This window comes from Piliocolobus tephrosceles, chromosome 14, assembly GCF_002776525.5.
Source record: "Piliocolobus tephrosceles isolate RC106 chromosome 14, ASM277652v3, whole genome shotgun sequence".
NCBI lineage: Eukaryota > Metazoa > Chordata > Mammalia > Primates > Cercopithecidae > Piliocolobus > Piliocolobus tephrosceles.
In genome coordinates, this window is record NC_045447.1 from 62570895 (window position 1) to 62584655 (window position 13761).

The window sequence follows — 13761 nt, forward strand, 5'->3', positions numbered from 1 at the left end:
GGATTACCAGGCAGAGAGTCTTGTTCTCTTTCCTTTCTCCCAAACAGAGTCTATCTCTCTTTGCTGAGCCTTCTGGAGCTGGGGACGGCGTAACAAATGCACCCTTGTGGCCATGACCACTGGGACTATGCTGGGTCAGAACTGACAGCAATATATCCCTGAGTCTCACACAAGGCCCACTGTAACCACTATCTGGCTACCACCTATGTTTGCTCAAAGCCCTAGGGCTTTGCAAAGAGCAGATTGTGAAGCCAGTCAGACTTGTGTCATTCCCTTCAGGGTAGCAGGATTCCTCAGGCCCTGGGTGGGTCCAGAGATGCCATCTAGGAGCCAGGGAGTAGAGTAAAAAACCTTAGAAATCCACCTTCTGTTCTAGTCTACTGCAGCTGAGCTGACACTCAAACCACCAGACACAGTCCTTCCCACTCTTCCCTTCCCTTTCTGTAGGCAAAACAGTCTCTCCCTGTGGTCACCACCACAGTCCTATAGGGAACACTACCAATGTACAACAGGCCACTGCCAATGTTCCTTAAGGCCCAAGGGCTCTTCAGTCAGCTTGTCACAAATGCTGCTAGGCCTGAGACTCACCTTTCAGGGCAGTGGGCTTCCCTCTGGCCCAGAGCAGGTCTAGAAATGCCAACTAAGAGCCAAGGCCTGGAATCAATGACCCCACAAGCTCCTTGGTGTTCTATCTCATTGTGGATGAGCTGGTACCTAAGGTGCAAGACAAATTACCCTTTACTTTCCCTCTGCTTTTCTCATGCAGGTGTTTCTTACCACAGCCACCACAGCTGGGGATGCACTAGGTTTCACCTGAATCCAGCACATCTCAGATTCTCCGCCAGAACCCACAGTGTACCATCTGGGTATTGCTGCTGGTTATTTATGGCCCAAGTGCTCTTCAATCAGTAGGTAATAGATCCTGCCAGGACTGCATCCTTGCCTTTAAGGCACCATGTTTGCTTCTAGCCCAGGATGTGTCCAGAAATGTCATCCAGGAGCTAGGGCCTAGAATAAGGGTCTCATAAATCTAACTAGTGCCGTATACTACTGTGGCTGAGCTGGTGTTCAAGATGCAAGACAAAGGCTACTCTTTCTTCTCTCCTCCTCAAGCAGATAGAAGGGGTTCCTTTCAGAGCCATGAGCTGTGCTGCCTAGGGTTGGGAGAGCAGTGGCACAAATACCCCATGAGCGGCCCTGGCTAGTGTCTCAGTAGGTCACATGCCACCCAAGTCCACTGGCTCTCAGCCCAACTCAGCAGTAGGGCTTGCCTAGGAGTTGAAGTCATTGTGGCCTAGACTATCTTTTAAGTTTATATAGAGCTCCAGAATCCTGTGGTGATGAGGCTTGCCTGAACTCAGGTTCCAACCACTGAGATGGGTGATTGTCCTCTGGACAGGTCTGGTCTAAATGCTCTTTCTGTGGGCGGGCATCGGATACATTCGGCCTGGTTTTGCTCTCTGCTATGACAGGGCCAGACTGAGTTCAATACAAAGTCCAACAGTCACCGCATTCTCCCTCCCCCAAGTGCACAATTCTCTCTCCATGTCACATGGCCACTGCCGGGAGATCAGGGAAGGGTGGCATTGGTAATTTAAGACTATCTTTCCTACCCTCTTTAGTGCCTCTTTCGGCCATTTGAAGTTAAAATCAGGTACTGTGAGTGCTCACCTGATTTCTGATTCTTATGTATGTGTTTTTTTGTGTGTGTAGATAGTTGTTAAATTTGGAGTTCCCACAGGGTAAAGTCTTCTATTTGGCCATCTTGCTGTGCCTTCTCCCTAGATTTTTAAATAAATTATAAAGCTGACTTTTAGATGTTCTATTTATTTAATTTTCTCATGATGAAAATATTAGCGAATTATCAATGAATAAAGTGTTGGAAAAAGGAATAAAAAGGGTAATATTCTTGAAAGAAATTGAAACTAAAATATCAATAATTAGATAATTTTACAATTCCTCTGTTAAGTATTTATTTTCTGAAAATTTACCTTCTCTTCTCTCTTCCACACATCTATTCAATTCTTGTATTGCTTCCTTATCAATAGATATATGTACTTTAAGTTCATCTAATTCTTCTTCAAGATTCATCCTGTGAAAAAGCAATAAACATTTACTTAAAACCATATTGTTTTATTTAAAAAAGATATATCAAACATATATATTTAAATACCTTTTAAATAATATATCAAACCAAGTCAGTAAAGATATTTTAAAGTATATAAAACGGAGAATAGTAAAATGAAAGCAAAAATACATCAATAATATTCACAGGCTGGGCACGGTGGCTCATACCTGTAATTTCAGCATTTTAGAAAGCCAAGGCAAGAGGATCACTTGAGACCAGAAGTTCAAGACCAGCCTGGGTAACACAGAGAGATCCTGTCTTTACAGTAACAACAACAACGACAACTAGCCCATCACCGTTATGCACACCTATAGTCCCAGCTACTTGGGATGCTGAGGCAGTAGGACTGATTCAGCCCAAGACTTCAAGGTTACAGTAAGCTATAATTTCACTGCTGTACTATAGCCTGGGCAAAAGATTGAGCCCTTGTCTCCATAAAATAAAAAAAATAATAAAATGCACAAATCCTAAAAATTAAAATTGAATTTACTGAGGACCTAGAAAATCAAATACTTTAAGTAAGTTATTTCTGTTAACTTTATCTCAATAAACATGCTAAATACTTAAAATACAGACTATATAATTTAAATAATTATGTATTGAATTGCTCAACCACTTCTTGGTTGTTTTTAGACAAAGTCTCACTGTGTCACCCAGGCTGAAGTGCAGTGGCACAATCATGGCTTACTGCAGCCCCTACCTCCCAGGCTCAGGTAATCCTCCCACCTCAGCCTCCCAACTAGCTGGGAGTACAGGTGTGTGCCACCACGCCCAGCTAATTTTTTGTACAGTCAGGGTTTTACCAAGTTGCATAGGCTGAACTACTGGACTCAAGTGACCTGTTCATCTTGGCCTCCCAAAATGCTGGGATCACAGGCATGAGCCACCACACCCGCCCTGCTCAACCACATCCTAACACACAGATATTCTAGGCAAAATGGTAATGAAAAATGTTAATACATAACACTGAAAACAAGAATGGTAAATTCCTAGATGCCAAATAAAGGCAAAAAGACTTCCCAGTAAAACAACTAAGCTACCATGGTGAGTATTTGACCAGGATCAAACACTGCCCATGGGGACCTCAGAATGTGAGACCTGAGTAGTGATGGTGTATTAGTCTATTTTCACTTTGCTATAAAAAAACCTCCTGAGACTAGGTAATTTATAAAGTAAAGAGGTTCAATTGACCACAGTTCCACAGGCTGTACAGGAAGCATGGCTGAGGAGGCCTCATGAAACTTACATTCATGGCAGAAGGGGAACAGGAAGCAGGCATGTCTTACATGGCTAGAGCAGGAGGAAGAGAGCACAGGTGGAGGTGTTACACACTTTTAAACAACCAGATCTTACGAGAACTCACTCATTATCACCGGAGGAGCAAGGGGGAAGTCCACCCACATGATCCAATCACTTCTCACCAGATCACTCCTCCACCACTGGGGATTACAATGCGACATGAAATTTGGGTGGGGACACAAATCCAAACCATATCAGATGGACATCTAGACCCATGGCCCTACCTGGCTGACAGACAAAAATGAGCTAACTACATGAAACTGGGAGAGAACAATCTGCTGATTGAAAACCTGAATATCTGAGCTTATCTGGTTAGAGTTTCATTAAAATAGTTCTCCAGCTCTAGTATGGGGACAGGACAGAGTCAACCACACGATATCAGAATCCCAAGCCAAAATCAATAGGTTCAAAACTGAGCCATATAATTTGCAGAAACATGAACAATCAAAAATAATATAAAAACTGGACATATGGCCAGAGTATACTGGAGGGTTCAGGAAGACACCATCATCCCTAAAGGGAGGCTTTCCACACCTAAGAAAATGTATGGGAGAAAAGACACTACAGAAAATAATTCTCAAGTCAAGCGTGGAGACAATAATAAGTATATAAATAAGTTCAAAGCCATGAATGAAAATCTAAATATCCCACTGCCCAAAATGGGATAATGTACACAATAAAATAGAGATAACAGAACAATCAAAATTACTTTCACTATTAGAGTTTTTAAAATGTTTTTAAAAAGATAAACAAGTGATAAACGTATGTTAAAAAAGAACAGGGGTTTATAAAACAGAAATAGATAAAAAGAATCAAATAATATATCTAAAAATATGAAATAAAGCATTAAAATTGATAATGATAACATAATACCAGAAATTTAAACTCAATGGATGGGTTCAATAGCAAGTAGAAAAAGCTAATGGAAATTGATAAAATGGAAGACAGCAGAAGGAGGTAAAGGAAGGAAAACAGTAGAGGTATACAAAGTATGTTGGAATAAGAAGTACAGAAAGCATTTAATAGAAATTATTCAAGGAGAGAACTGAAAGACTGGGGGAAGGAGTATAGATGGGAGATGACAGTCAAAATATTAATACTTTAGGATTTGACAACTGATGAAGAGATGAATTAACAGACTGAAACAGCATCAAAAAATGGCAAGGAGAGAAAATAAAACTGTTCACACTTAGAAATATCATAGTAAAACTTCAGGACACCAAAGATAGAGACAATCTTTAAATCAACCAGATTGAGAAGAAAACATTTCTAACAACTAAAGGTCTCTACAATAACAGCAGAGTTATCCAATCAACAAGAAAAGTCAGAAGAAAAATAATTAATATCTTTTACATGCCAAGGTTTACTACTCATAGATCCTAGATGAAGGAATCATTAATATATTTTAAGAAGAAAATAAACACAAAAGCAAGGTATAGAACAAAATAAGCAGTGATGAAGAAAGACACTAACAAATATATACAAGGAATTAAATAAACATTTATTATCTAAAGCAATCCTAACAATATCTGAATGAAGACAGAGCTAAAATAAGGTAGAAGTAACATTCTCAACAACAAAATGATATTGGATTGTCAAAGAGATCAGAGTTAAACATTTTAAGGTCGTTGTACTGTAGGAGGATACAGCTAGTGATAAACTTTAGACTTTGTCAAATAAATGATGTATGTTATAATTTCAAGAATAATTATTTAAAGAATGAAAAACAAATACAAAAAATAAAAATTAGAGGAGGTCAGAAGAGAAATGAAAAAAAAAACTGCATCAAATCAAAGGCAAGAAAGTCATTTTTAAAAAGGAGCGTAAGTCAAAACCACAATGAGATGCCATCTCACGCCAGTTAGAATGGTGATCATTAAAAAGTCGGGAAACAACAGATGCTGGAGAGGATGTGGAGAAATAGGAATGTTCTTATACTGTTGGTGGAAGTATAAATTAGTTCAACCATTGTGGAAGACAGCGTGACCATTCCTCAAGGATCTAGAACCAGAAGTACCAGCTGATCCAGCAATCCTATTACTGGGTATATACCCAAAGGATTATAAATCATTCTAGTATAAAGATACATGCACATGTATGTTTATTGCAGCACTGGTTCACAATAGCAAAGCCTTGGAACCAACCCATATGCCCATCAGTGATAGACTGGATAAAGAAAATGTGGCATATATACATCATGGAATACTATGCAGCCATAAAAAAAAGGATGAGTTCATGTCCTTTGCAGGGACATGGATGAAGCTGGAAACCATCATCCTCAGCAAACTAACACAAGAACAGAAAACCAAATACCGCATTTTCTCACTCATAAGTGGGAGCTGAACAATGAGAACATATAGACATAGAAAGGGGAACATCACACACTGGGGCCTGTTGGGGGATGGGGAACCAGGGGAGGGATAGCATTAGGAGAAATAACTAATGTAGATGATGGGCTGATGGGTGCAGCAAACCACCACGGCACGTGTATACCTATGTAACAAACTTGCACATTCTGCACATGTATCCCAGAACTTAAAGTATAATTTAAAAAAACAGGAGCATAAGAAAATAAAATGTACAGGAAAAAATGAAAAATAAAGATAGTCATTACACAATGATCAAATGAATGATTTACCAGGAAAATAAATTAGTTCTAGACTTTTATGTACTCAACAACTGAGTTGTTGTAATCATTGGTATAATTAATAAAACAATAAAGAGTTATTTAAAGTAAAAATTAGGTAGTCTCTCCTTCCCCTCACTCAGTATGCTTCTTGGAAAAAAAATAATGTTTATACTTTGACGTGTATACTTTCATTTTTTGTTCATATATTATAAACACCAATTCACACACATAAGGATTTTAAAAACTGGGATCTTATGATATATATTGGCAGCTTCCCAGGTCCATTACAGATTGATAGGAGGAACACATACACATGCACACACATACACTCAACAACACAATGATTAAGCTTGGATTAGGGTCCTGATTTGTTATTTAAGAACGTGGAACGTACTGAAGCAAGATGGCCCCACAAAGAAAGAGCAGGTGTAACCTAACTCAACTTAGTTTTCCTTGGCTCTCAGATCACTAACCCAACAGAAGGTAATGATACAGTTGTTGGAAAAGTTATTTCTTGCTTCTTAAAAGATACTTTACACTTACAGCTTGTTTCTTTTGGAAAGAACACATACAGTCCCTACTTTTAATAAGTATGTATAGACATCAGGGACCACCTAGTTCTTAAGTCAAACTAAGCACCAGCAAACCACATCTTAGTGGGTGTTTGCGTGAGGAGCTGACAGAGGCAGAGCCCTGGTACCCCTGACCAGGATGAGCACTGGCTATCTACTGACTCTGATTTACTATTCACTTACACTGGTGTTTCTTATACTGTGGTATGAGGACCACAATTTAAAATCTTTTTCTAACTGGACAAATGATAGGAAACAACTGTATGCAGACACTGGACAATAGGCAGCACAGAACTGTAATCCCTGAGAGAAAGTAAATATATAGAGCCCTTAATGATAGCTCGATTTCTGCCTGGAAGCACCTTCCAGACAGGGAGAGGGGTCCCAAGAAGAACATGACAGTCTCACTGAGTTGAAACAAGAGACTAGAGTTTAGGAAGTCTAAAACAGCCAGAATTTGTGAGGCATACTACCCAGTGAGGAGGAATCTACAGTGGAAAAGAGCTAAAGAAATCTGCATAAGAATTCCTTTGAGTATGTGGCTAATCTTTTTTTAATTTTTTTGCATCATAGTATGAAACACAAGGCCAGGCAAAGAACAACAGGAGCTATAAACAGAATATTCCCAGAATATTTCCCACACAGGATTGGGATACATTTGAGTTGTGACCAGTCAGAGAAGAGAGAATCTTAGGTGAACATCAAAGGCATTCAATAGAGAACACAGAAGGGTCATTCTAATGAGTAGAGATAAATAAGCCTCTAGTAAATGATACTCTAAACCTGTGCTAAAAAAGTGTTTTAAAAAACTGAAAATATTTAAACTGAGATTTTAACACACCTCTCTCAGTAATTGATGGGAAAAGTGGACAGACATAAGTAAGGATACAGAACATCTGAAAAACACTATCAAAAAGCTTTACCTAACTGAATGTTTATAAAATACTCCATACCCAAGAACAGCAAAACAAACATTCTTTTCAAGTGCCATAGAACATTCACCAAGGTAAGACCACATGCTGGGCCATAAAACAATTCTCAATAAAGCTAAAATCATTTTAAAATTATGCAAAGCATCTTCTATGACCACAATAGAATAATAAAATTAAAAATAAATACCAGGAGGATGTCTGCAAAATCCAAAAATATTTGAAAGTAAAGAACCTATTTCTGACAAAGAGGCTCTGCTTAACCAATCTTTAGTCACACTCCTAAACCCTCTCCTAAGCCCATCTGTGCACTTCCTTGTAAAATCCAGTTTTAGCAATAAACTCCACTAAGTCAGTTTAGCAACAATCTCTTCCACCACAATATATAAATCAAGGTTGATATCTAATTGGGTTCCTCATCCTCCACCAAATCCTAGATAGTATCTGATCACCCTGGCCTGTCTTCAGTCAAAATCCTGACAAGGTCAGTTTAGCCAGAATCTCCCTTATCCCCGATGTTTCCTCAGTAATTTTCCAATCCAGTGGCCTCCTCCACCTTAGCTATAAATTCCCACTTACCCATGCTGTATTAGGAGTTGAGTCCAATTTTCTCCTCAACTGCAAAATCCAATTGCAGTGGTCCCTACCTATGATGATGGTCTGGAACAGTCTTCTGTACCAAATTTTAACAAGTTTCACTGAACAACATTTTTCTATAATGCTTCTAAATAATTCTACTTTCAAAGAAGAATCCAAGAGGAATTAGGACATATTTTGAACTTAGAAAAATTTAAAATACATTTCAAAATCTGTAAAGCACAGCAAAAGCGATCCTTAGATGGATATCTATATTGCAACACACAATACTTAAATTGGAAAAAAGAAATATCCATAATAATGTAAGCTTCCAATTTAAAACTTAGAAAAAGAAGACACATCAAGATGAACACTTTTTCGTATGCTTATTGGTCATCTGGATGTCCTCTTTGTTTTTTTTTTTTTTTTTTTTGAGACGGAGTCTCACTCTGTCCACCCAGGCTGGAGTGCAGTGGCGAGATCTCAGCTCACTGCAAGCTCCACCTCCCGGGTTCACACCATTCTCCTGAATAGCTGGGACTACAGGCGCCCACCACCACACCTGACTGATTTTTTTTTTTTTTTTTTTTTTTTGTATTTTTAGTAGAGACGGGGTTTCACCGTGTTAGCCAGGATGGTCTTGATTTCCTGACCTCGTGATCCACCGGTCTCGGCCTCCTACAGTGCTGGGATTACAGGCGTGAGCCACTGCGCCCGGCCTGGATGTCCTCTTATGTGAAATACCTGTCCAAGTATTTTGCTCATTTTTCTATTGTGTTGACTGTCCTTTTCTTATTTAGTCACAGGAATTCTTCATATCTTCAAAATAGGTAAATCCATAGTATATATGTCCAGGAAAGGAGTAGAAACAGAAGGCAGATTAGCGGTTGCCAGCAATTGGAAGAAGGGACAAATGGGGAGACAGAGACTGATTGGTTAATGGGAATGGGGTCTCCTTCAGTGGTGATGAAAACGCTTTTGAATTAAAGTTCACTGCTAAACAACACTGTGAATGCACTAAATGCCACGGAACTGTATGCTTTAAAATACAACTAATGTGAAATTTATACATTGTTAATGGTTACCTGAGAATACATTTGTTTTCAAAATATGTCATCACTGGCAGACATTTTTTGCTAAGCATTTTATTTCCATCTCAGAGAAATGCAGTTCCTAAAATCTTCATTTCTACATACCAAAAAAAAAAGAAAATTATATTCTAGCTTGAGAAGACTGGGAGTCTTGCTTTGCAGAGGAAAAAAAAAATGGCTGAACTTTCCTAGGATAATATTTTGATTTTAGCTACTTAAGCAATTATTATTGATTTTATAGGATATTCTTTAAAACTATGGCCAACACATATTTAATATTTAACCCCAAAGAGAAGAAGTACTCCAATCTGAGTTATGCCACTGATCTGTAGCTAACATTTTATCATTAAGGAAAAATGACCGAAAGATCATTGAAATAAAGAAGATGTATCTACTTATAACATATGGGGGTAAAATTTCCTACTTCTATAAAATAAAATGGAAGTTTTTGGATTATGAATTCAAAACCCCTTTACTACTGACTCCAGCTCAACTGCCTTCATTGACAAACTTACCAGAATTCTCAGTATCAACTAGGAAAACATTAGTAATTCTGTGCAAATATTTTGCATTCTCATACTTATTTTTAGATATGAAACAAAAGGGAAAGCAAAAATTGTAAAAAAAAAAAAAAGGGGGGGGCTGATATTCAAAAGTGTGTTATATAATGAACTCAGATTTGTTTAAAGAGCAATGGAAAGATACCAAATGTTTTTAAACAGATAAGAGACATTCTCAGAACTATAGTTTAAAAGGTCAATCTGCAGCACCGTTGCAAATAGATATGAAGAGATAAGAGTGGATGCAGATGTTTATGAGTTTATTCGAGTTCACTAGGGAATGGTGGTGGTATGAATAAGGGCTTAACAGTGAGGATGGAAAGAAATCAGATACATACTAAGGATGTTTGTGATGTGAAATATGAAGGCTTAGTATGGACTTCAGTGAGGGGAGGCCTCAGAAAAAAAACAATAAATAAACTTGTAACACCCTAGGTTTCTGGTTTGAGGAAATGGACAGATTATATAATACCATTTATTAAGATTTAGAATAATGGACGGGAATAAATTTGGAGACCATGAATTTGGTTTCAAACATGTTGAATCTCAGTGAGACATCTAAAAGGAGATGTTGTGTAGACATTTGGACATACTTAGCTGCAGTTCAGAAAGAGGGGTCTATACTAGATACACACGTCTGAAAGTCAATTGGCAAGAAATGACTAAAATCAGGGGATGATAGATAAGACTGTCATAGGCAAATACGCAAATGAAGTACAGAGAATGCTTATGACAAAGTTCAAAAATACTGCAACAGTAAACAGCTGATTTCAGGGGAAAAGGTAGCAATGGAGAATGTGAATAGGTGGCCAGAGGTACAGAGATAAAACCAGAAGAGACAGTGCCAAAGTGTTGAAGAAAAAATTTGTTTTAAAGAGAGTGTGATCAGCTTTTTCATATACTGGCAAGGATTTGAACAAGTATCCTTTAGTTACCTGCTGGTTATTTAACAATTTACCTAGACTTTTTCTGTCCTTGCTTTAATTATCCTTAAATCATAGTCTAAAATATTGATTGCTATGGACTTAATCAGGTCCCCTTAAAATCCGTATGTGACACATGTGTTATATATGACATATGTCAGTCAGCTATAACTGTGTTCATACATCAGATTTGAACTCAGCTGAAACTCTAACCCCTAATGTAATGACAGTTGGAGATGGGGACTTTGAATAGCAATCAGGGATAGAAAGGGGTCCTCATGATGGTTTGAGTGGCTTTTTAAGACGAGAAATCTGAAATGTGATAATACACTGAGAAGGCAGCCATCTACAAGCCAGGAAGAGAGCCCTCATCAGGAACCTAATCCACTGGCACCATGATCTTGAATTTCTCAGCCTCCAAAACTATGAGAAATACATGTCTGTTAAGCCACCCAGTCTACGGCATTTTGTTATATCAGAAAGATATTTCCTTTAGCTCTTTTTCCACTCACAAGCAGAATACAGCTTTTCCTGCCTTGTGTCCCTAATATTCTATTATGGCTTTTAATCACACTCTTGCTTGTCTTCTCTATTAGGTTATGAGGACCTGATAAAAGGGGTAACATATTATTTCTCTCTGTTTACCTGTGCCTAGAAAAGTACCCAGCTGAAGCATTTTACATAGGCTACAGATTACTATAGAAAGACCTATTACTAAAACCACTGTACATTTCTGATTTATTTAGCCAAGGACACAGAAAATACACAATGAATGTCAGCACACCCAGGATTCCTAGCAAGAACATGCAACTGTGGTTGACAATGTGTAATATATAATTTGCTGGATTAGAAAAGCTTAATTTTCTGCTGTACTTGAGCCCCTTATTATAGTTTTATATCACCATTCTGAAAGAATATACACAAATTTTTTTTTACTAATACTTTCACTTGGGAGAATAGCAGCATATGTTGGATTCTGTTGGCTACTCCATCTGATTTAGCATCGGTAAGGCAACAACTTCAACTGAGTGAGAAAGCTGACTAAGCCTGCTGCCATTTCTGAAAGCTTGCCTCTTACTATCTAGCTTCCAAAGAGTGGTTTCACCTCACTAGCAAATGGCAGATACCCCTACTTAAATTAAGTCTTCCTAGAGCTTGAAACTATTAATCTTTACTGTATGTTCAGCCCCTAGTTAGTGCCTGGCTCTGAATTATATTGTTTAAATACTGAATGAATGAATAAATGAACACATGAATGCTCATTAAATACTGAAGGAATCAGCCAATTTATCAGTTCACAGATTACTAAGTTCTTGGTCTTTTTATTAAAATATAGTTATGATACAATAAATATATCTTATAAATATAAATGAAATATTATAGGAACTATATTCCATGTAAGTTTTTTAAGTTCTCAGATTCTCATGCAATAGCAGCAACTAATATTTCTGACCATACTCAACGGAAGAAACTCTATAATCTCAGTCAGTGGTAGCATTATATTTTTAACCACATTTTGTAAATTGATGTACAGTTGCCATACAATGTTTTATAAAAGTCTTTAAAAGTTAACTTTTAAAATTGGATTTGGAAGTACTATTTAAATTCAGTTTAAAGGTAGTATTAATAGTATATCCTTTATTTGTAGATTCTAACCTTACATTTAAAAGAAACTTATTACTACAGAAAAAGGGGTAAATTTATTACTTAAATAGTTAAGACTGAGTATGAAACTAGATATTAATGAATTACTCAAAAGTAAGACTGCCTGGCCCATAGAAAAACAAGCTGAAACTTCTGTTTCCCAACAAGGAGTAGATGTATTTATCTCTATTCCTCCTGCTAATTAATTATAAAAACCCAGAAAATAATAAAATAAACATGAGACTTTGAAAAGCAGGGAAAAGGATAGAATATGGAGCTCAGGAGAAGAGGAACAACATTAGAGAAGTGACTCACAATGGTGAGTTTCTTGAGTTTTCTTCTTTCCTCCTACATACCCAAACTAGTTCCCAGAGAAACTCACCACCTAGAAGTGCCAGTGAACACAAACAAAAAATGCTTCAAGGAAAGCCTACTCTCTCTAGCCAAAGGACCAGGAAAGGGGAGGACCAGTAAAACAAAAACCCTGCTCACCATGCCCACCCTACTCCAACCATAATCAACTGAGGGGAAAAACAAAACAAAAAGCACTCTGTCAATGAAAGCAGACTGAGGGCCAGGCATGGTGGCTCACACCTGTAATCCCAGCACTTTGGGAGGCCAAGGCGGGTGGATCACTTGAGGTCAGAGCTCGAGACCAGTCGGGACAACATGGTGAAATCCCGTCTCTATGGAAAATACAAAAATTTGCTGGGCATGGTGGTGCACGCCTATAATCCCAGCTACTCGGGAGGCTGAGGCAGGAGATTACTTGAACCTGGGAGGTGGAGGCTGCAGTGAGCCAAAATCACTCCACTGTAATCCAGCCTGGGTGACAGACCAAGACTCCGTCTCAAAAACAAATAGAAAAAAAGAAAGCAGAGTGAGAAGCCTGTTCTTTCACCAACACTAAGCAGTAACCCCTTCATACTCTCTCAATGCAATATCAGCAGAGGAAAAGTTAAGAGGTAAAAGGGAGGAGTAAGGCTCCCACCTTTTCCTAGTAGTATTGAGGTGACCTTTTCCCTCAGGCATGATATCATCAGAGGCCTGTTAAAATAAAAGATTTAAATAAGACCCAGAGTCTCAAAATATAATACAGATAATCACTGACTTACAATGCTTCTCCTTAACGATTTTTCAACTTTATGATGGTGTAAAGCTTTCGCAAGTTTAACGTACTTCAAATTTTGAATTCTGATCTTTCCCCAGGCTGGCGATAAGTAACATATGAGATATTCAGTACAATGGATTTTGGCCAGGCACAGTGGCTCATGCCTGTAATCCCAGCACTTTGGGAGGTGGAGGCAGGCAGATCACTTGAGGTCAGGAGTTCAATACCAGACTGGCCAACATGGTGAAACCCCATTTCTGCTAAAAATACAAAAAATAGCCAGAAGTGGTGGCTAGCTT

The 13761-nt window shown here is 38.1% G+C and overlaps 1 protein-coding gene across 5 annotated transcripts in view; it reads right to left on the reverse strand.

Moving 5' to 3' along the window:
- CNTLN (centlein) overlaps positions 1-13761 on the reverse strand; it is a 365382-nt gene that overhangs the window by 140836 nt on the left and 210785 nt on the right. For all 5 annotated transcript variants that reach the window (XM_026453873.1, XM_023197173.3, XM_026453874.2 and 2 more), the window contains exon 13: positions 1992-2092. In XM_026453873.1, the coding sequence (XP_026309658.1) occupies positions 1992-2092 (101 nt within the window). The remainder of the gene's footprint in view (positions 1-1991; positions 2093-13761) is intronic.